The sequence below is a fragment of the Triticum aestivum genome, chromosome 5A (genome assembly GCF_018294505.1).
Source record: "Triticum aestivum cultivar Chinese Spring chromosome 5A, IWGSC CS RefSeq v2.1, whole genome shotgun sequence".
NCBI classification, from domain to species: domain Eukaryota; kingdom Viridiplantae; phylum Streptophyta; class Magnoliopsida; order Poales; family Poaceae; genus Triticum; species Triticum aestivum.
Genome location: NC_057806.1, coordinates 599,532,464 through 599,555,378, shown reverse-complemented (window position 1 = coordinate 599,555,378; position 22,915 = coordinate 599,532,464). Strand labels below are relative to the sequence as shown.

The 22,915-nt window shown below is 44.3% G+C and overlaps 1 protein-coding gene across 1 annotated transcript; it reads right to left on the bottom strand.

Moving 5' to 3' along the window:
- Window positions 1–859: 859 nt before the first annotated feature.
- Window positions 860–2,685, bottom strand: LOC123107890 (zealexin A1 synthase). The gene is made up of 2 exons (XM_044529787.1): window positions 1,725–2,685; window positions 860–1,616 (listed from the first exon to the last, which is right to left on the bottom strand). The coding sequence occupies exons 1-2, from the start codon at window positions 2,673–2,675 to the stop codon at window positions 1,002–1,004; spliced, it is 1,566 nt and encodes a 521-aa protein (XP_044385722.1). The 5' UTR covers window positions 2,676–2,685; the 3' UTR covers window positions 860–1,001.
- Between the last annotated feature and the right edge of the window lie 20,230 nt (window positions 2,686–22,915).

Genomic DNA, 22,915 nt, shown 5'->3' with positions numbered 1-22,915 from the left:
AACATCCAGATGTACTTGCAAATTCTTTACTACTACTACTAGATGAAGTCAATCATTGCTTTAATCTCCACCTATAGTCCTTGGATGTAACATAAATATTTCTATCATCGTTGTGTGCCCATCCCAATCGCCAAGATACCAATCTCAATCTGTTTTCTTCTAGCACTGAGAAAACACCACTATGGTCAAGAATGGCTTTGATTCATATCCAACCAAATGTATTAGCCACCCTGTTGACCATGTAGCGACAATTTGATTATCAGGCCTGCCAAAAATTATTTGATTATCTGAGATATATATCTGGGTTTCTTCTGTTCAAATAAATTCTGTAGTAATTCCAGGAGATTCTGTGAACTTTAATGTTCATTTTAGTAAGATTGTAAACTATAGAAACTTGGCTTATGGTCTATGCTGCATGTAAGGAAAATTTCCGTCGAACAAATCTCATGTGGTGCACACTTTTTTTTTGCGATTTCAGTTCCTCCGGAATTCAACATGGCATGTGATCTGAATCCTATGTATTTTCTGTCCTTATGCTTTTAGCATCCTTCATATCAAAGAGGCCCCATATTTCAGTTTTGAATACTTGAGTCATAGGACGTGACCATTGATTGATGCAATGGTTGAGATCAAAGGGATTAACCAGAAGTCCGCTTTATTATAATCAAATCATGCAAAATGGCTGACCGGGCTCAGCATAAACTAATACAGAATGCATGACAAATTATAAGGGGTGCGTTTATTTCATTTCATATTGTATCTCGAAAGAGTCCATGCGTACATAAACTTTGGATGCGATTTGCACGTATGGGACGTGGTAGTTGTACTTGTGGATAAAATAGAGATCGACAAAATTACTAAATAACACTCAATGAGCTAACACAAATTATAATATACAATAACATATTTCGACAAAGTACAATGCAACATATACAGTAAAAAGGTACACTCTCTCGATCTCTGCAGCCAAAGATGCACACATCAATTAGTAAACCAACAAACTAAGGCACAAAAACAGTAGCTTCCAACAAGAGGTTAGTCTTCCGACGCGCCGTGATCCCATATGCCTCGGTCATATCAAGCTTCTCCGGACTCGCACCATCGGGGAGCCTCCAGTCGAAGTGATAGAGAAGGCTCGCGAGAGCAATCTCCATGTTGGACACACCAAACATCATACCAGGGCACATCCTTCGACCGGCGCCACCAGGGAGGAACCTGAAGTCGGTACCACCGTAGTCCACCTTCTCGACCTCGAACCTCTCGGGCTTGAACTCGCTCGCGTCGGTCCAGCTCTTCTCGTCCTTGCCGATGGCCCACACGTTTGCAAACACCGTGGTGCCCGGAGGCACGTCGTAGCCCATGATTTTTTTCTGTTCCGTGCACAGCCTCGGGAGGAGCAACGGCACCGGAGGGTGCAACCTGAAGGTCTCCTTGATTACCATCTGGAGGTAGTGGAGCTGGCCGTCGATGTCCGCCTCGGCCACCTTGGTCTTGCCTTGGAGCACTCGCCGCACTTCAGACTGTGCGATGGCCATTGTCCGTGGGTTCCTGATAAGCTCCGACATGGCCCAGACGGTGGTCGTCGCCGTCGTCTCTGACCCGGCGGAGAAAATGTCCTGATGTAAAAGAAACAGTTGAGACACTTCATACTCCGCAGATGTGGCGCTGGCGCAGGAAAGGGGATGCATGGCAGAAATGGTGGTAGTGAGTGCTGAGTGACTTACGAACAAGATGCCGTTGACATTCTCGTTCGTGAGGGCGATGCCGCCCATCCCACCGTCCGTCTGGAACCGCAGCAGGGTGGTGAGGATGTCCTCGTTCTCATGGCCGGCGCCGGCGGCAGTGGCTTCCTCGCTCTCCATCGCCCTCTTGTGGTCCTCGACCATGGCGTCCAAGATGGACTGGATCCTCTCGCGCACCTCCCATGCCGCCCTCAGGGACCTACCGCCGAGCGCCCGTGCCAGGCGCGACGTCGGGAACAGGTCGGTCAGGTTGAACCCGGACAAGACGCCCAGCCCCCTGTCCAGCTCCTCCAGGTACAGCTCCCGCTGCTGGCACCGGTCGCCGACGGAGACCCTCATGATGACGTCGTTCATCATCACCTTCACCCTCTCGCTGACGTTGACGGCGGCCGCGGTGCCGGCATCAGCGACGACGGACCGCACGAGCCTCGCCGCCTCCTCCTCCCGGATGGGGCGGAAGGAGCGGACGCGCCTCGGGCTGAGCAGCTCCACGCTGCACAGCTTCCGGGCGGTCTTCCAGTGCCGGCTGTCGAGGCGTGCGAAGGAGATGTTCTGCCCTCCGTAGGTGAGGACGTCCGCGGTGGCGTACACGGGCCGGTTGGCGAAGGCGGCGTCATGGACCTTCATCACCTCCCTTGCCGCCTCCGAGGAGGAGAGCACCAGCGTCGGGACGTGGCCCAGGCGGAGGAGCATGACGGGCCCATGCCGCCGGGCGAGACTGCGCATGGCCTGGTGCGGCAGGGCGCCCAGCAGGAAGTGCATGTGGCCGATCACCGGCAGCGCCCATGGGCCGGGAGGCAGGTTCAGACGGCCGGCAGAGTCTGGTCTGATCTTGAGCTTGAGCTTGAGGACTATGGTGACGACAAGGACGCAGAGCAGACTGTAGCAGACGAGCTGAACGGGTGTGGTTTCTGCCATTTGAGCTAGCTCCATCGATCGAAGGTGTAAAGATTGGAAAATCCAGCTTGGCTATATAGGACTTTGAACGAGGTATATACTACTCCCTCCCTCCCAGCGTTAGCGTTTTTACACTTTATGCAGTGTCACAAACACTCTTATATTATGAGACGGAGAGTATAATATCAAAAACGCTCTTATATTATGAAACGAAGGGAGTTAGTAAACAAATCTAGAGTCCATGAAGTGCAAGCGACACAAATGAGACATAAATAAGTCGGAGGCACATATCATTGTGTTTCATAGCGCATCACCGTGTCTTAGTGTGTTCCTGTGCTCATCAAATTTGTTTCATTTTGACTTAAATAGGTCGGAGATACATATCATATCCGAAGACTTGCCAATTTCTAATGTCAAAAAACATCTTACATTATGAAACGGAGGGAGGACCTTTTTGTGTTTGTACAAAAATGTCCTCCCAAATCACAGCAAGACATGTGAACCAAGTGCAACTTAAATGGTTAGATTTCAGTGGTGGAACAAATCTATCCGGGTTCAAGTCCTTTCATTGGCCCAGGTGCATACGTGTTGTGAGCATCTACCCCTGTACGGTATTAAAAAAAAATCACAGCTACACATGTATATTGGCAAAGAATCCATACATCGCAACAAAATCAACATAGCCAGTGTGGAATAAAAGCGGAGAAACAGGGGAGGCAAGGCAGATAAGAAACTGTGTCAGGTGAAAGGGGCGGAACAAGATAAATTTACAAGAAAGAGCAAAATCCAAATGCATGTGAATATACATGGGTGCGGCTGCAGATTTCCGAGGAAGTGTAGGGCCGATGCATGACAGAGAAGCATTTCTCCAAGATATGGTAAACAAATCGAGAATCCATGTAGCGTACACAAGCGACGGAAATCGGTAGTACCATGAAAGAGACGCACGAATTAACTTGTTATATTGCTTGGCCTTGCTGTGTGGAATTGGCAATTAGTGAATCATGGAGCTAGCGCATCTATGAAAGAGATCAATTCTGTCGCATCATACTGGGAAATGAAACAGGAGATGGACAGGACAAGAGGAAACGGAACGGCATCCAGAAGTTTGGCGTTCCCCGTTGGTGAGCGCTGAACAGCATCTCAGTTAGAGAAGTGGATACCATCAGCCTCTCCATCAAATGACGGAGGGAGTAGTTATTTTTATTGCATTGTGCAAATCCTAAGAAAAGTTAATTGAAGCTCATGCATCACCAATCATGTGGCTAGATCGTCATCCAAATTGGTCGAATAACGCCGGAGTTATCGTCTTCAAGTAGTTCCACCCCGAGTCCATTGTATCCCGTGCCTCCTCCGAATCCTTTAGTCCAAATAAGCTGAAGAATTTGTACTACCAGAAACATGTAGTGTTTATCTAAATATCTTGATGAGTTAAAAAATACCCAATTTTGGATATGTTTAGCAAAACAACCAATATTTTGTAACTATGTAGTCCAAATAAGCTCAAAAATTGCATTACTATTGGAAACATTTAATATTTGCTACTCCGCCGATCCATATTAATTGTCGCTGTTTTGATACAACTTTCTAGTACTAAATTTTTTAACCAAATTTTGGTTTTGTTTAGGAAAACAATCAACATCAGTTGAGGTAGCGTTGGGCTCTGGCACAACAAGGGGGAATTAGAAATGCTTGGAAACCAATTGTGCAAAGACTCTCTCTTCATTTCTAGAAATAAGAATAGAAATGAATTCATGGATTAATTACAACTACAACTAGGGTTCACCCCGCCTCCTGTCGGCGTCGCCGCCGTTCTGCCCCGCCTTTGTGGCCTTCGGGCCATGGAGGCGTTGTGCATCTCGGTCCTTGTCAGTGGAAGGGTTATGTTTTATGGTGTTATGGTCAAGATTTGTTGGGGCGGTGCTCAGATGGTGGTGGTGCTGCCTCGTTCAATAAAGTCTCCATGGTTTCAATCCCATTTGGGCGGTGACATTGAGAGGCGTGTGGGAGTGGTGTGGTTCTCAAGGATTTCTTCTGGCCGTGGGGATTTCCGGATCGCCAAGGGGATGTTGCCAGGCATCGTGGGACCAGGCGGAGATGCCGTCGAGCGCCTCGTCAGGCGTGGGTGATCGAGATTTTTTTTGACGGCCAATGGCAAGAGCTCTGCCTTTTTCATTATAAGTAGAGGGATTTCTGTACATGACTAAGTAGTCAGCGATGAAAAACAAAGAAGAGGAAAAGGAAAAGAAACAAGGCTAATTGGAACTACTCGCGGTAAGCCAGTTCAAGTAACTGGATGTCAGCCCTTATCAAAGAAGCCACCTTGTTATGCCGAAGCTCCTTTTGTTCGAAGGTTCTGCGATTTCTCTCTTTCCGGATGTTCCAGGCTACGTACTTCCTCCGTTCCTAAATATTTGTCTTTCTAGATATTTTAATAAGTGACTACATACGAAGCAAAATGAGTGAATCTACATTCTAAAATATGTCTATATACATCGGTATGTGGTATTCCACTTAAAATATCTAGAAAGACTTACATTTAGGAACAGAGGGAGTACATGGCAGTGGAAATCATGTGTTGTTGCCGGGTTCTTCATCATCCTCGTGGTTTGGCTCCACCACACATTTAGAGTTCAAGGCCCAATGGTGAGAGCAGAGTCTCGTGGTTGCGTGTAGTCGATGGCCGCCCAGATTGATTGAGAGAAAGAGCAGCCCAGGAAGAGACGAGCTGCCGATTTCATTTCCTGATCACAAAGCTTGCAAAGATCTGAGTGTGGCCCTCCTCTAGCAGCCAAACGGTCGGCAGTCCAAAGCCGGTTTTGAAGAAGTAGCCAAAGGAAGAAATTCACTTTGGCTTTCCTCTCTTGTTCGCCAAATAGCATGGAGCTCAGGCCTCCTCACAAACCCCCAAAACTGAATGTTGTATGCAAATTTTGCGGTGAAATGGTTGTTGTTGTTGAGTTTCCAAACAATGCTATTCAAAATTGTAGTCAGCTGAACAGTCTGAATCATCTTCTATAGCTTACTGAATTGTGTCAGTTGCTCCACATTCATAATCATGTGTGGCCGTCTCATCCATTTGCCCCCAGTCAGCCCATCATAGACTGAGATATTTTTCCTTGTGGCCAGCATGTAGAGAGAGGGTGCTGCCTCGGCGAGAGGGAGATCGTCAATCCATCGCTCCTTCCAAAAGGATGTCGATCGATCATCTCCAACATTGATCTTTGTGCATGCCACAAACAGGCAGGGCCGGCCCTGAGGGGGGGGCAGGGGGGGCGGCCGCCCCGGGCCCCCGATGGCTTGGTTATCTTATGTGTGTGATATTTAGGAAAGAGTTGTAATTTTTTGGAAATAATTCTTTCCCGTGTTGACAGATCGCCTAATTCTAAAAAAGGTATAAAGAATTATTTGCATGTAACAGATCACCTCATTTTTACGTGTTTGTTGTTTAGGAAAGAATTCTTTCCCATGTAACAGATTGACTAATTAATTCTCAATCAAAAATGGAAAGAACTGTAACAGAGCGATTAATATTAATTCTGGCCTTGCCTCACGCGAGTGGTGTTCTCGTCTTTCTATTTCTTCTCTTCTAAAATTGGCAACCAATCGGCCATGCCAATGCAAAGTTCAACGCCATGTCACCCGCATGGTCTAATTGTGATTTTCGGCTGCCGAACGCGATTAGTGGAGGAAGGTAATGCGATTTTCAAGATTCCATCAACGTTCTCTTCTTTTTATATAGTCTTGTATGATTGTTGAGTTCATAAAGTTTTAATCCCCGTATTGTTTGGGAATAGACAAGGGAAACTGGGATTTCTGTCTGTGACTCGTAAGCAGCAGCAAAAGCTTGCAATTTCTATTTTCTAGCCATCAAGGTACCTTATTCCATGCCTCTTTCTTGGCATTTTTTTTATTTAATTAGCAGTGTTCTTCATTTCTTGTATCGCATGTGTGTGCTACTTAGCAAGAATGCTATTAATTTAGTTCCAAAGTATCCATTTGACAAAGAAAGAGAGAGAAAAAAAAAGAACATGCATATGAGTTGATTGAGTCCTACAAAAATGTTCTACTGCTTCCCCAGAAACAAAGAATGTGCTGCTAGGTATTTCGACGAATTAGCTTTAGTTACTGTTGAAGAACAACCTGACGAAATATTATAAGATGATAAAAATTTATGTTGGCACAGAAGTTTAACTAATTCACCTAATAAAAAATATAAGTATCGATTGAAAAGAGTAAAAAAAATATAAGTATCAATTGAAAAGAGCGACCAACTTTTATGTGCCTTTTTTTTGAATAGTTGAGGTAACAAGGAAGCATAAATTATAGTGTAAAATTTGAGATTGGAACAAAAACACATATATTTATATAGCTTTAGGGCCCCCTTTTTGTTATCTTGCCCCGGGTCCCCGGAATCTCAGGACCGGGCCTTCAAACAGGTTTCGATCGACGGCGTCGCAAGGCACCTGCATCCCTTTCCAAGGTCTGTCCACCGGGTCCCAATCAAACCAGAGCCATCTTAGCCTCAATACAGTTGAAATATATTGCTCGCCTTCCTTCATCAGTTCGGACTTTTGGATGAGTTGGCTGGAGTATGAATTCAGTATGGTATCTGAGCCAAGAGGTCTTGAGTTCAAGACCCTGCCAATGCAATATTAAATAAAAAAATCCCGCGGCCTACATCGATCCCACGTCTAAGGACTAAATAAGCCTAGACATGAAGGGAGTGTTGAAATATATTGTCCGCCTCCCTTCATCAGTTTGGACTTTTGGATGAGTTGGCTGAAGCATGAATTCAATAAATACTCGGTTGTATCTCTCTAAGTTATTTACACCAGGCCACCACAATCCTTTGGGGAGCAAACCTTCCTCCAGTTAACCAAACATTTTCTTTCGGCAGCCTCGTCTTCGCCACTCCACATGAAGCTTCTTCTAATTTTATCGATCCTCTTGATGAGCCATTTGGAGGGTATGAAGGTCGTAAAGAGATATGTGGTGAGAGCAGTGAGAACAGAGTTAACCAATGCAAGTCTTCCCACTCTATTCATTAGCTTTCCCTTCCAAGGCTTTAGCCTTGCAGCAAAATGGTCAAGGATGGGATAAATCTCTATTCTCGTTGGCACTCGTGGACCAAGCGGTAACCCAAAGTGTAACGCCCTAAGACCGATGCTCGAGAAGACTTCCATATGTTCTGGGTTTCGCCGTGTGTTTCATTTGTGCCTGCCCTTTTATTTTTTGCATTGCCTCATGTCATCATGCCATCATCTCATAAAATTTTTGCAACTCAACTAAATAAATTGCATAGATCGTTGATTTATTTAAATCGAGGGAATTCACATGGTGATTCTCTTTAAAACATATCCTCTCGATATTTAGAGAGCTATAGTAAATATTCCAAATATTTGGATTTACCGCAAACACACTTGCAAAATATCCCAATGCCTTTGTTATCTTAATTCTTGGTCTCCAACATGGCCATATATTTCTTTCGTCATATTTCGGAGCTCCACCAAAAATCCGAACATTTTTGGACACCTCTATTTCCTAGCCCTTGTTCAAACCATTTGAATTAAATTCAAATGACTTTGGATTAAATCCTTGCAATCATGCCTCTTCTATTTTTCTTGGAACCAGGCAACCAGCGCATTTTTGCGAGTCCGGAAATATTATCTGCGTGCGCTAATTCTTTCCCTAACCCCTCCCTCGTTCTTTTCTTCTCCACTTTTGTTTTCTTCTTAGAAATAAAGGAGAGAGAGGAGAGAGCCCAGCAGACCGGCCTCTAGGGCCATCCCTAGGCCCAACCAGCCGCCGGCCTCCCTGGGTCAAACTCCAGCGCTGGCCCAAGGCTCAGCCGGGCTCCCGAACCCTAGCGCCCCCTCACCCGATCCCCACTCCCTCGATCCCATCGCTCTCCCTCCGCCGCCAGGAGACCCTCGCTCGACCTCCTCCTTCTCTCGATCTCACTCTGGTGCCCGACCCCATCTCTCCCTCGCAGGCGCGACCCCCTTCTTCTCCCGAATCTCCCTCTCGGTCCCTCCCTCGCTCGAGCCCTCGAGCCTCCTCCCTCCGCCCGCGCCACGACCAAGCTGGGCCCCTGCACCGACGCGGTTGCGCCTCAGCGCCGCCGTCCTCCATGGCTGCTGCCCGCGAGCCTCTGCTCTGCTACACCTGCCTCGACCTCCTCTGCTAGGGCAAGCAGCGCCGCCCCGTCGACCCGCCTCGTCCTCGCGTCTCCGGCCTCATCCCCGACCCCCAGCCACCGGATCCGGCCGGATCGAGTCGGCCCGCGTCGAGCACCTCCACCACCTTGCTCCGTCGAGCTCTGTCCCGCTGCACCTCGCCTTGAGCCACCTGCACCACCTCCGGAACCCCTGCCCGACGCCATGGCCTCCCCTGCTTCGCGCCAAAGCCGATGCCGGCCCATTCATCCTTCACCGTCCTGCTGTCGCTGCAGTCCAGCTGCGCCCCTGCTTCGTGTCTGCGACCTTCTATCGATGTCCCCGTTGACCCGAGCCTCGAGCTGTTGTCACGGTACCTGCTCGAAACAGGGAATATGCCGAGTACCAGGTCAACGAAATCGAAGTTCGCCTTTCGCTGTCTCTGAAATCGGCAAGTACCACGACGTCAAGTACCCCTTCGTTTCGACGAGACCAGCAAGTCTGAAGAACGCCAAGTTCGACGACGCTCTCCGCCCGAACGACTACCGCCAACGCGTACCTCTCCGTCGCCGTGGGTTTCGTCAAGTTCAACGGTAAACCTCGAAGCCTTCGGATTCGTCAAGTTCGAAGATGCAAGTACCCCTCCGAACCATGTACGATGACCGTCGCCGAAGACCCGTGTAACGCGAGCATCAAGTTCGATTACCGTCGCGTGAACCGCTACTTCCACTATGAACGTGAACGACTACCGTCGCGAGAACAACTACATCCCGTCAAACTCGTTCCGCCCAGAAAATGCATGCTCCGAAAGGTATAACCCCGAGACGACCGCCCGTGAACGAATGCATGTGTGATGTATGAGATGCTCGTGCTTGCTCCGTGCTTGAATTGTTGGTGCACGTTGCCCCTATTTTGCCTCGTCACCATCGTCGACTCATGGGACACATGGTATCTGGGAGTGCCCCACCATCTTTTGCACGCATCCGCACACTTCTCCTTTGCATCGGTATCTCAATCGAATTGCCGGAACCGGAACGTTGTCGTGGCACCGTTTTCGTTATCGTTGTCGTGGCACCCCTTTCATTTCCACCACGGTGACAAATTGCTTCATAATGCTCTTGTCAACTTTTAATAAAAATTGCATAAACTTGCACATGTCATCCGCATCATGATAACAACATTTAAAATGTTTAAAATTGTTGTTGCATTAAATTGCTAATGCATATGGGGATTTACCGGATTTGTTGTTTGTTATATTTGGCCCCATTTAAATTGTTTAAATGGTATATTTTTGTTATGCTTCACCCTCTTGTCATGCTTATTAACATTTAATATTGTTGAGTACCTAAACGAGATCGAACTAAATAACTTGAATGTGGTGTTCCGTCAATATGCAACTCGTTGCATATTGGGCTCCACTTAACTTGTAGTTTTTTTTATGCACTTTGACATGCCATGCCTCTTTAAACCGGACATGCATCATACTTGGTTGTGCATCATGCCATGTTTATGTGGTGGTTTTTACTATGTTGTTTGCTTCTTTCCGGGTTGTTTCCCTCGTTAGCTTCGGTTCCGTTCCGAAGTTGTGAGGATCCGTTTGACTTCGTCCGTTTGTCTTCATGGACTCGTTCTTCTTCCTTGCGGGATCTCAGGCAAGATGACCATACCCTCGAAATCACTTCTATCTTTGCTTGCTAGTTGCTTGGTAAAGGGTGGAAGGCTCGGCCTTATGCCTGGTGTTTTGTTCCACTCTTGTCGTCCTAGTTTCCGTCATACCGGTGTTATGTTCCTTGATTTTGCGTTCCTTACACGGTTGGGTTATAATGGGAACCCTTGACAGCTCGCCTTGAATAAAACTCCTCCAGCAAGGCCCAACATTGGTTTTACCATTTGCCACCTAGCCTTTTCTTTCCATTGGGTTCTGCAGACTCAAGGGTCATCTTTATTTAAACCCCCAGCCAGTGCTCCTCTGAGTGTTGGTCCAAACTAGAGCCCCTTGCAGCGCCACCTCGGGGAAACTCGAGGGCTGGTTTTAGTTGTACGGATTGCTTATTCGGTGTGCCCTGAGAACAAGATATGTGCAGCTCCTATCAGGATTTGTCGGCACATTCGGGTGGTTTTGCTGGTCTTGTTTTACCATTGTCGAAATGTCTTGTAACCGGGATGCTGAGCCTGATCGGGCCTTCCTGGGAGAAGGAATATCCTTCGTTGACCGTGAGAGCTTGTGATGGGCTAAGTTAGGACACCCCTGCACGGACTTGATCTTTCAAAAGCCGTGCCCGCGGTTATGGGCAGATGAGAATTTGTTAATGTCCGGTTGCAGAAAACCTGAAACTCAACTTAATTAAAATGCATCAACCGCGTGTGTAGCCGTGATTGTCTCTTTCCGATGGAGTCCGGGAAGTGAACATGGTGTTGGAGTTATGCTTGAACGTAGGTTGTTCTAGGATCACTTCTTGGTCATAGATTCTCGAACGTGCTTTGCCTTCTCTTCTCGCTCTCATTTGCGTATGTTAGCCACCATATATGATAGTGCTTGCTGCAGCTCCACCTCATACCTTTTACCCATCCATAAGCTTAAATAGTCTTGATCGTGAGGGTGTGAGATTGCTGAGTCCCGTGACTCACCGATTACTTCCAAACCAGTTTGTAGGTGCCGATGATACCGTGCAGGTGACGCAACCGAGCTCAAGGAGGAGCTTGATGAAGATCGTGTCCATTGTGTTGTTTCGTTTCAGTTGATCAGTAGTGGAGCCTAGTTGGGGCGATCGGGGATCTGTAGCATTAGGGGTAGTCTTCTTTTATTTTGGTTCTGTAGTCGGACCTTGATTGTATCTGTATGATGTAATGCTTTATTCATGTATTGTGTGAAGTGACGATTGTAAGCCAACTATGTTCCTCTTTTCTTATTCAATACATGGGATGTGTAAAGATTACCCCTCTTACGACATTGCCTTCAATGTAGTTATGTCTCTAAGTCGTGCTCCGACACGTGGAAGATATAGCCACATCGAGGGTGTTATATAAAATATCCGCAGGGAAGACCAAGAGGTAACACAAGCAAGAGCGTGGGTGATCGAGATGATGAAGGGGACTTGGGAGGTCGGCTAGTCGAGAGCAGCACGAAGGCTCCGGTCAATCCCTGCCCCCAGCAGCGGCTAGGGCACTGACAGCATGCGAGCAAGAGCGAGGTCAGCAAGACTCGAAGCATAGCTGCCTCTTGGATCGAGCGCTCGTTTAAGCAGGATTGAGTTCGTACTCCATGCAGTTGCCCCCCCTAGTAGATTCACCGTTGATTACGGCAATTTCATATGTCCCATATATGAGCTGTCAATTAAGAACCTACCGCCCTTAGCCAATTCCTAATCACAAGAAAATAACCGTTCTCCACACTAGTCGAGCTGAGGAACATGTAAACTTTGTATAGCCATGATAGCAAGGCAGAACACGAACGTAGCAACAAAAGGTATTTTTAAAGATTTTTTTAGGCAAGCAAAGATGCATGCAAAGAAAAAGACAAAAGTAACTAGGTAAGATATATAACAAGAGCATGGTGAGACAGTACGAAGGACATGTTTGTTAAGTAGAAGACTCCCCGACAACGCTGCCAGAAATCTTGCTTACTTCCGCGGGAGTTGTTGGGATTCTTACAAATGTAAGGGTGAAACAGGATGATAGAAAGTATTTCACTCAGTTAGAGAATCAAGGTTATCAATCTAGTAGGATTCCCCTAACTATAAAAGTGAACGGCACCTGCACACAAAACATACTCGTCCCTAACACAATAAGAGGGCTGTCAAGTCCCTTGTCTTGCTAGTTACTATATTAACTGCAAGTGGTAGATATAGTTGATAGCAATGTAACACGGCAAAGAAAAATAACAATTGCGATAAATATTTCAGTAATCACTTTTGCTTTGGTACATCCCCTAAAACACATTGACCGCTGAGATATCTCAAGAAAAAAGTTCTAAGAAGGACCACACTAACCAACTAAGACCTCCTAATGCTTGTGCGTATTTACTTCCTTTTTTTTATTTTCTTCTACATCAGTTCGCAGCTGGGCTGGCCTATTCTTCAACCGGTCCTTTTATCACTATTTTTTTTCATTTTTTCCTTTTTATTTTCTATTTTTCAAAAAATGCTCACACTTATAAGCTTTTGTTCAAAATTTTCAAAAATGTTTGCTTTTTCACTTTTTATTCTTAAAAAACCAATATTTGCATTTAAAAAATGTATAGATATGTTAAAAATATGTTCGTGTCTTTCAAAATTGCTCAAAATGTCATAACACAAACATATTTTAAAAAGTGCGAACAAAATTTTGAACATGAATTTTTTCGAAAATCACAACAAAATTTGAATTTGATGCAAAAATAAAATAAATGAAACTAGTTTATTTTGAATTTCCTCATACTTTTTTTGTATTTGTGTAACAAATTTTTTAATATAGGATTATTTTCTAAATTCCAAATAAATTTTGAAAGCACAAACATTATTTGAAAATGCAGAACTGTCGAAAGCACAAAAAGTTGGCATAGTGCCTTGAAATGGTGATACAAGGCCCTAGGAAATTTTTGGGCCATTTGAATGACGTTGAAAAAAGGTACTTTGAGATTGAACCTTCTGCCCAACCCGAATACCCTACTCGAACTTTTTCCATTTAAGTTCGTGAACATTTTCTTAAATTCGCAAACTTTGTTTTCAAATTCAAAAACCTTTTTCCATATCTAGTAACCCTTTTCAACTTCTACAAACGTTCGATAAAATCCCACATTTTTTTTCAAATTCATAAACACTCTTTTTCAAAATTAGTGGACTTTTTTCAAATCAGAGAATGCTTGGGCCGGCCCAACAGGCAACCGACGGAAGTGATGCTGTCGCCCGGTTGGGCAATGCCTGAGCGTAATTTTTTCTATTATATTTTTATTTTTTCGTTAATTTTATTTTTATTTTTTAACTTTATTATTCATTTCAAAGCCTGTTTAAAAATTTTAAATTTGTTTGGAATATCAAAAAAGTGTTATTGTTTTCAAATATTTTTTACAAATTACAAAAATGTTGTGGGATTTGAAAAACAATATCCCATTTTTGAATTTTTTGCTCATAAAGTTAATGAATGTTTGTGTTTTAAAAATGTTGATAAATTTTAAAAAAAAAGAATGTGGTCTGCAATTTGTGTGCAACATCAATATTTGACAATTTATTAACAATTTTGGAAAAAGTGTCCATGTTTATAAAATTTTCATACACAATTTGAAATACCAAAATTTTTGACAAATTTATAGAAATAATTCGGATATAAGAAAATGTTCATGTTGACTGATAATGACAGAGATTGCAAATAGCAAAAGCCTTGCCCTACCGGCCTACTCAAACCATCACCTTTGAACATGATGTGCTTCTTGACATGGATGAAATGACATCAATTTTTGTGAACATGCGAGCATGATCAGGGAAGGCCTGCATGCAAAATTTGAAGGAATTCGAACACCGAACGCTCATTGCATTACGTTCGGCTAGTTATTTAGGTTTTTTCACTAGGAAAATCATAGAAATTGCATAAAATGGCAGAACTCAATGAAATTTATTATGGATGCTTGGCATGGTGATGCTGAAGGAAATATGCCCTAGAGGCAATAATAATGTTATTATTTTATTTCCTTATATCATGATAAATCTTTATTATTCATGCTAGAATTGTATTATCCGGAAACATAATACTTGTGTGAATACATAGAGAAACTAAACGTCACTAGTATGCCTCTACTTGACTAGCTCGTTAATCAAAGATGGTTGTGTTTCCTAACCATAGACATGTGTTGTCATCTGATCAACGGGATCACATTATTAGAAGAATGACGTGATTGACATGACCCATTCCATTAGCTTCGCACCCGATCGTTTAGTATGTTGCTATTGCTTTCTTCATGACTTATACATGTTCCTATGACCATGAGATTATGCAACTCCCGTTTGCCGGAGGAACACTTTGTGTGCTACCAAACGTCACAACATAACTGGGTGATTATAAAGGAGCTCTACAGGTGTCTCCAAAGGTAAATGTCGGGTTGGCGTATTTCGAGATTAGGATTTGTCACTCCGATTGTCGGAGAGGTATCTCTGGGCCCTCTCGGTAATGCACATCACATAAGCCTTGCAAGCATTGCAACTAATGAGTTGGTTGCGAGATGATGTACGAGTAAAGAGACTTGCCGGTAACGAGATTAAACTAGGTATTGAGATACTGACGATCGAATCTCGGGCAAGTAACATACCGATGACAAAGGGAACAACGTATGTTGTTATGCGGTCTGACCGATAAAGATCTTCGTAGAATATGTGGGAGCCAATATGAGCATCCAGGTTCCGCTATTGGTTATTGACCGAAGACATGTCTCGGTCATGTCTACATTGTTCTCGAACCCGTAGGGTCCGCACGCTTAAGGTTTCGATGACAGTTATATTATGAGTTTATGAGTTTTGATGTACCGAAGTTAGTTCGGAGTCCCAGATGTGATCACGGACATAACGAGGAGTCTCGAAATGGTCGAGACATAAATATTGATATATTGGACGACTATATTCGGACATCGGAAGTGTTCCGGGTGATTTCGGAGAAAACCGGAGAGCCGGAGGGTTACCGGAACCCTACCGGGAGTAGTAATGGGCCATATGGGCCTTAATGGAGAGAGAGAAGGGCGCCAGGATGGGCCGCGCGCCTCCTCCCCGCTTTGGTCCGAATTGGACTAGGAGAGGGGGGGCGGCGCCCCCCTTTCCTTCTCCTTCCCCACTTCTTTCCCCCTCCTAGTAGGAGTAGGACTCCTCCCGGTTCTCCCGACGTGCTTTGCACAAAGGTGGCTAGCGGGTGTCAGTTTCTCCAACTTTAGTTGAACCGGTCCTTGCGAAGGTTAAAACAGCACCAACTTGACAAACTATCGTTGTGATTTTGATGCGTAGGTAAGATTGGTTCTTGCTTAAGCCCATAGCAGCCACGTAAAACTTGCAACAACAAAGTAGAGGACGTCTAACTTGTTTTTGCAGAGCATGTTGTGATGTGATATGGTCAAGACATGATGCTAAATTTTATTGTATGAGATGATCATGTTTTGTAACCAAGTTATCGGCAACTGGCAGGAGCCATATGGTTGTCGCTTTATTGTATGCAATGCAACTGCGCTGTAATGCTTTACTTTATCACTAAACGGTAGCGATAGTCGTGGAAGCATAAGATTGGCGAGACGACAATGATGCTACGATGATGATCAAGGTGTCGCGCCGGTGACGATGGTGATCATGACGGTACTTCGGAGATGGAGATCACAAGTACAAGAAGATGATGGCCATATCATATCACTTATATTGATTGCATTTGATGTTTATCTTTTATGCATCTTATCTTGCTTTGATTGACGGTAGCATTATAAGATGATCTCTCACTAATTATCAAGAACTGTTCTCCCTGAGTATGCACCGTTGCGAAAGTTCTTCGTGCCAAGACACCACGTGATGATCGGGTGTGATAGGCTCTACGTTCAAATACAACGGGTGCAAAACAGTTGCACACGCGGAATACTCAGGTTATACTTGACGAGCCAAGCATATACAGATATGGCCTCGGAACACGGAGACCGAAAGGTCGAGCGTGAATCATATAGTAGATATGATCAACATAGTGATGTTCACCAATGAAACTACTCCATCTCACGTGATGATCGGACATGGTTTAGTTGATTTGGATCACGTAATCACTTAGAGGATTAGAGGGATGTCTATCTAAGTGGGAGTTCTTTAATAATATGATTAATTGAACCTAAATTTATCATGAACTTAGTACCTGATAGTATCTTGCTTATTTATGTTTGATTCTAGATAGATGGCCCGTGCTATTGTTCCGTTGAATTTTAATGCGTTCCTTGAGAAAGCAAAGTTGAAAGATGATGGTAGCAATTACATGGATTGGGTCCGTAACTTGAGGATTATCCTCATTGCTGCACAGAAGAATTACGTCCTGGAAGCACCGCTGGGTGCCAGGCCTGCTGCTGGAGCAACACCAAATGTTATGAACGTCTGGCAGAGCAAAGTTGATGACTACTCGATAGTTCAGTGTGCCATGCTTTACGGCTTAGAATCGGGACTTCAACGACGTTTTGAACGTCATGGAGCATATGAGATGTTCCAGGAGTTGAAGTTAATATTTCAACAAAATGCCCGGATTGAGAGATATGAAGTCTCCAGTAAGTTCTATAGCTGCAAGATGGAGGAGAACAGTTCTGTCAGTGAGCATATACTCAAAATGTCTGGATATAATAATCATTTGATTCAATTGGGAGTTAATCTTCCAGATGATTGCGTCATTGACAGAATTCTCCAATCACTACCACCAAGCTACAAGAGCTTCGTGATGAACTATAATATGCAAGGGATGAATAAGACTATTCCCGAGCTCTTCGCAATGCTGAAAGCTGCGGAGGTAGAAATCAAGAAGGAGCATCAAGTGTTGATGGTCAACAAGACCACTAGTTTCAAGAAAAAGGGCAAAGGAAAGAAGAAGGGGAAGTTCAAAAAGAACAGCAAGCAAGTTGCTACTCAAGAGAAGAAACCCAAACCTGGACCTAAGCCTGAAACTGAGTGCTTCTACTGCAAGTAGACTGGTCACTGGAAGCGGAACTGCCCCAAGTATTTGGCGGATAAGAAGGATGGCAAGGTGAACAAAGGTATATGTGATATACATGTTATTGATGTGTACCTTACTAATGCTCGCAGTAGCACCTGGGTATTTGATACTGGTTCTGTTGCTAATATTTGCAACTCGAAACAGTGACTACGGATTAAGCGAAGATTGGCTAAGGACGAGGTGACGATGCGCGTGGGAAATGGTTCCAAAGTCGATGTGATTGCGGTCGGCACGCTACCTCTACAATTACCTTCAGAATTAGTATTAGACCTAAATAATTGTTATTTGGTGCCAGCGTTAAGCATGAACATTATATCTGGATCTTGTTTGATGCGAAACCGCTATTCATTTAAATCAGAGAATAATGGTTGTTCTATTTATATGAGTAATATCTTTTATGAAACATTTGAAAAGTTCAAAGAATTTCAGAGTAAAGTTGAAAATCATCGTAACAAGAAAATAAAATTCCTACGATCTGATCGTGGAGGAGAATATTTGAGTTACGTGTTTGGTGTACATTTTGAAACAATGCGGAATAGTTTCGCAACTCATGCCACCCGGAACACCACAGCGTAATGGTGTGTCCGAACGTCATAATCGTAATTTAGTAGATATGGTGCAATCTATGATGTCTCTTACTGATTTACCGCTATCGTTTTGGGGTTATGCTCTAGAGACGGCCGCATTCACGTTAAATAGGGCACCATCAAAATCCGTTGAGACGACGCCTTATGAACTGTGGTTTGGCAAGAAACCAAAGTTGTCGTTTCTAAAAGTTTGGGGTTGCGATGCTTATGTGAGAAAACTTCAACCTGATAAGCTCGAACCCAAATCGGAGAAATGTGTCTTCATAGGATATCCAAAGGAAACTATTGGATACACCTTCTATCACAGATCCGAAGGAAAAACCTTTGTTGCTAAATTCGGAAACTTTCTAGAGAAGGAGTTTCTCTCGAAAGAAGTGAGTGGGAGGAAAGTAGAACTTGATGAGGTAACTGTACCTGCTCCCTTATTGGAAAGTAGTACATCACAGAAACCAGTTTCTGTGACACCTACACCAATAAGTGAGGAGGCTAATGATGATGATCATGAAGCTTCAGAACAAGATACTACTGAACCTCGTAGATCAACCAGAGTAAGATCCGCACCAGAATGGTACGGTAATCCTGTTCTGGAAGTCATGCTACTAGATCATGATGAACCTACGAACTATGGAGAAGCGATGATGAGCCCAGATTCCGCAAAATGGCTTGAAGCCATGAAATCTGAGATGGGATCCATGTATGAGAACAAAGTATGGACTTTGGTTGACTTGCCCAATGATCGGCAAGCAATTGAGAATAAATGGTTCTTTACGAAGAAGACTGACGCTGACGGTAATGTTACTGTCTACAAAGCTCGACTTGTCGCAAAAGGTTTTCGACAAGTTCAAGGGATTGACTACGATGAGACCTTCTCACCCGTAGCGATGCTTAAGTCTGTCCGAATCATGTTAGCAATTGCCGCATTTTATGATTATGAAATTTGGCAGATGGATGTCAAAACTGCATTCCTGAATGGATTTCTGCAAGAAGAGTTGTATATGATGCAAGCGGAAGGTTTTGTCGATCCAAAAGGAGCTAACAAAGTGTGCAAGCTCCAGCGATCCATTTATGGACTGGTGCAAGCCTCTCGGAGTTGGAATAAACGCTTTGATAGTGTGATCAAAGCATTTGGTTTTGTACAGACTTTTGGAGAAGCCTGTATTTACAAGAAAGTGAGTGGGAGCTCTGTAGCATTTCTGATATTATATGTAGATGACATATTGCTAATCGGAAATGATATAGAATTTCTGGATAGCATAAAGGGATACTTGAATAAGAGTTTTTCAATGAAAGACCTCGGTGAAGCTGCTTACATATTGGGCATTAAGATCTATAGAGATAGATCAAGACGCTTAATTAGACTTTCACAAAGCACATACCTTGACAAAGTTTTGAAGAAGTTCAAAATGGATCAAGCAAAGAAAGGATTCTTGCCTGTGTGACAAGGTGTGAAATTGAGTAAGACTCAATCCCCAACCAATGCAGAAGATAGAGAGAAAATGAAAGATGTTCCCTATGCTTCAGCCATAGGCTCTATCATGTATGCAATGATGTGTACCAGACCTGATGTGTGTCTTGCTATAAGTCTAGCAGGGAGGTACCAAAGTAATCCAGGAGTGGATCACTGGACAGCGGTCAAGAACATCCTGAAATACCTGAAAAGGACTAAGGATATGTTTCTCATATATGGAGGTGACAAAGAGCTCATCGTAAATGGTTACGTTGATGCAAGCTTTGACATTGATTCGGACAATTCGAAATCGCAAACCGGATACGTGTTTACATTAAACGGTGGAGCTGTTAGTTGGTGCAGTTCTAAACAAAGCGTTGTGGTGGGATCTACATGTGAAGCAGAGTACATAGCTGCTTCGGAAGCAGCAAATGAAGGAGTCTGGATGAAGGAGTTCATATCCGATCTAGGTGTCATACCTAGTGCATCGGGTCCAATGAAAATCTTTTGTGATAATACTGGTGCAATTGCCTTGGCAAAGGAATCCAGATTTCACAAGAGAACCAAGCACATCAAGAGACGCTTCAATTCCATCCGGGATCTAGTCCAGGTGGGAGACATAGAGATTTGCAAGATACATACGGATCTGAATGTAGCAGACCCGTTGACTAAGCCTCTTCCACGAGCAAAACATGATCAGCACCAAAGCTCCATGGGTGTTAGAATCATTACAGTGTAATCTAGATTATTGACTCTGGTGCAAGTGGGAGACTGAAGGGAATATGCCCTAGAGGCAATAAAAATGTTATTATTTTATTTCCTTATATCATGATAAATCTTTATTATTCATGCTAGAATTGTATTATCCGGAAACATAATACTTGTGTGAATACATAGACAAACTAGAAATCACTAGTATGCCTCTACTTGACTAGCTCGTTAATCAAAGATGGTTATGTTTCCTAACCATAGACATGTGTTGTCATCTGATCAACGGGATCACATTATTAGAAGAATGATGTGATTGACATGACCCATTCCATTAGCTTAGCACCCGATCGTTTAGTATGTTGCTATTGCTTTCTTCATGACTTATACATGTTCCTATGACTATGAGATTATGCAACTCCCGTTTGCCGGAGGAACACTTTGTGTGCTACCAAACGTCACAACGTAACTGGGTGATTATAAAGGAGCTCTACAGGTGTCTCCAAAGGTAAATATTGGGTTGGCGTATTTCGAGATTAGGATTTGTCACTCCGATTGTCGGAGAGGTATCTCTGGGCCCTCTCGGTAATGCATATCACATAAGCCTTGCAAGCATTGCAACTAATGAGTTGGTTGCGAGATGATGTATTATGAAACGAGTAAAGAGACTTGTCGGTAACGAGATTGAACTAGGTATTGAGATACCGACGATCGAATCTCGGGCAAGTAACATACCGATGACAAAGGGAACAACGTATGTTGTTATGCGGTCTGACCGATAAAGATCTTCATAGAATATGTGGGAGCCAATATGAGCATCCAGGTTCCGCTATTGGTTATTGACCAGAGACATGTCTCGGTCATGTCTACATTGTTCTCGAACCCGTAGGGTCCGAACACTTAAGGTTTCGATGACAGTTATATTATGAGTTTATGAGTTTTGATGTACCGAAGTTAGTTCGGAGTCCCGGATGTGATCACGGACATAACGAGGAGTCTCGAAATGGTCAAGACATAAAGATTGATATATTGGACGGCTATATTCGGACACTGGAAGTGTTCCGGGTGATTTCGGAGAAAACCGGAGAGCCGGAGGGTTACCGGAACCCTACCGGGAGTAGTAATGGGCCATATGGGCCTTAGTGGAGAGAGAGAAGGGCGCCAGGGTGGGCCGCGCGCCTCCTCCCCCCCCCCTTGGTCCGAATTGGACTAGGAGAGGGGGGCGGCGCCCCCCTTTCCTTCTCCTTCCCCACTTCTTTCCCCCTCCTAGGAGGAGGACAACTCCTGGAGCGCCTATAGGGGCCGGCCGGCCTCCTCCCCTTGCTCCTTTATATACGGGGGCAGGGGGCACCCCTAGACACACAAGTTGATCCACGTGATCGTTTTCTTAGCCGTGTGCGGTGCCCCCTTCCACCATAATCCTCGATAATATTGTAGCGGTGCTTAGGCGAAGCCCTGCGACGGTAGAACATCAAGATCGTCACCACACCATCGTGCTGACGGAACTCTTCCCCGACGCTTTGCTGGATCAGAGTCCGGGGATCGTCATCGAGCTGAACGTGTGCTAAAACTCGGAGGTGCCGTAGTTTCGGTGCTTGATCGGTCGGGCCGTGAAGACGTATGACTACATCAACCGCGTTGTGCTAACGCTTCCGCTGTCGGTCTACAAGGGTACGTAGATCACACTCTCCCCTCGTTGCTATGCATCACCATGATCTTGCGTGTGCGTAGGAATTTTTTTTGAAATTACTACGTGACCCAACAGATGCTAGTGTGTGAAAAACTTTGGGTCCATTTTATTGATGTGAAAAAGTGCATCCAGACTTGCCCTATTGGTCTACCTGAACCACCACCGTTGAACATGGTGAGCTTGTTGACATGCATGATATGAGACCAAAATTTGCTAGCATTTGAGCATTTTCATGGCAGGCCTCCATGCAATAATTGAAGGAATTCAGACACTGAACGCGCATTGCGTCATGTTCGACTAGTTTGTTTAGGGTTTTTTCACTGGGAAAACCCTAGTAAGCGCATAAATGTGAGAACTCAATGAAATTTATCATGGATGCTTGCTTGGTGATTTTAGTGTGTGGAAAAAAATTGAGTCCATTTTATTGATGTGAAAAAAGAGTGCACCCAGACATGCCCTATCGGCCTACTCGAACCACCACCTTTGTGGTCTGCTTCTTGCTATGCATTAAATGCCATCAAATTTTGCCAGCATGTGAGCATGCTCATGGGAGACCTCCATGCAAAATTGGAAGTAATCCGAACACCGAATGCATGTTGCGTCACGCACGGCTAGTGTTTTAATATTTGTTCACCAGGAAAATCCTAGAAAATGCACAAAATGTCATAACTCAATGAAACTTATCATGGATGCTTGGCATGGGTATGCTGTGTGTGGAAAATTTTGGGTCCGTTTTATTGATGGAAAAAAAGTGCATCCAGACTTGCCCTGCTGGCCTACCCGAACCACGACCTAAACATGGTGTGCTTGTTGACATGCATGATATGACACCAAAATTTTCTAGCATGTGGGCATACTCATGGCAGGCGTTCATACAAAAATTAAAGGAATTCGGACACCAAACACACATTGCGTCATGGTCGGCTAGTTCTTTTTAGGTTTTTCACTAGGAAACTCCTAGAAAACGCATAAAATGTCAGAACTCAATGAAATTTATCATGGATGCTTGC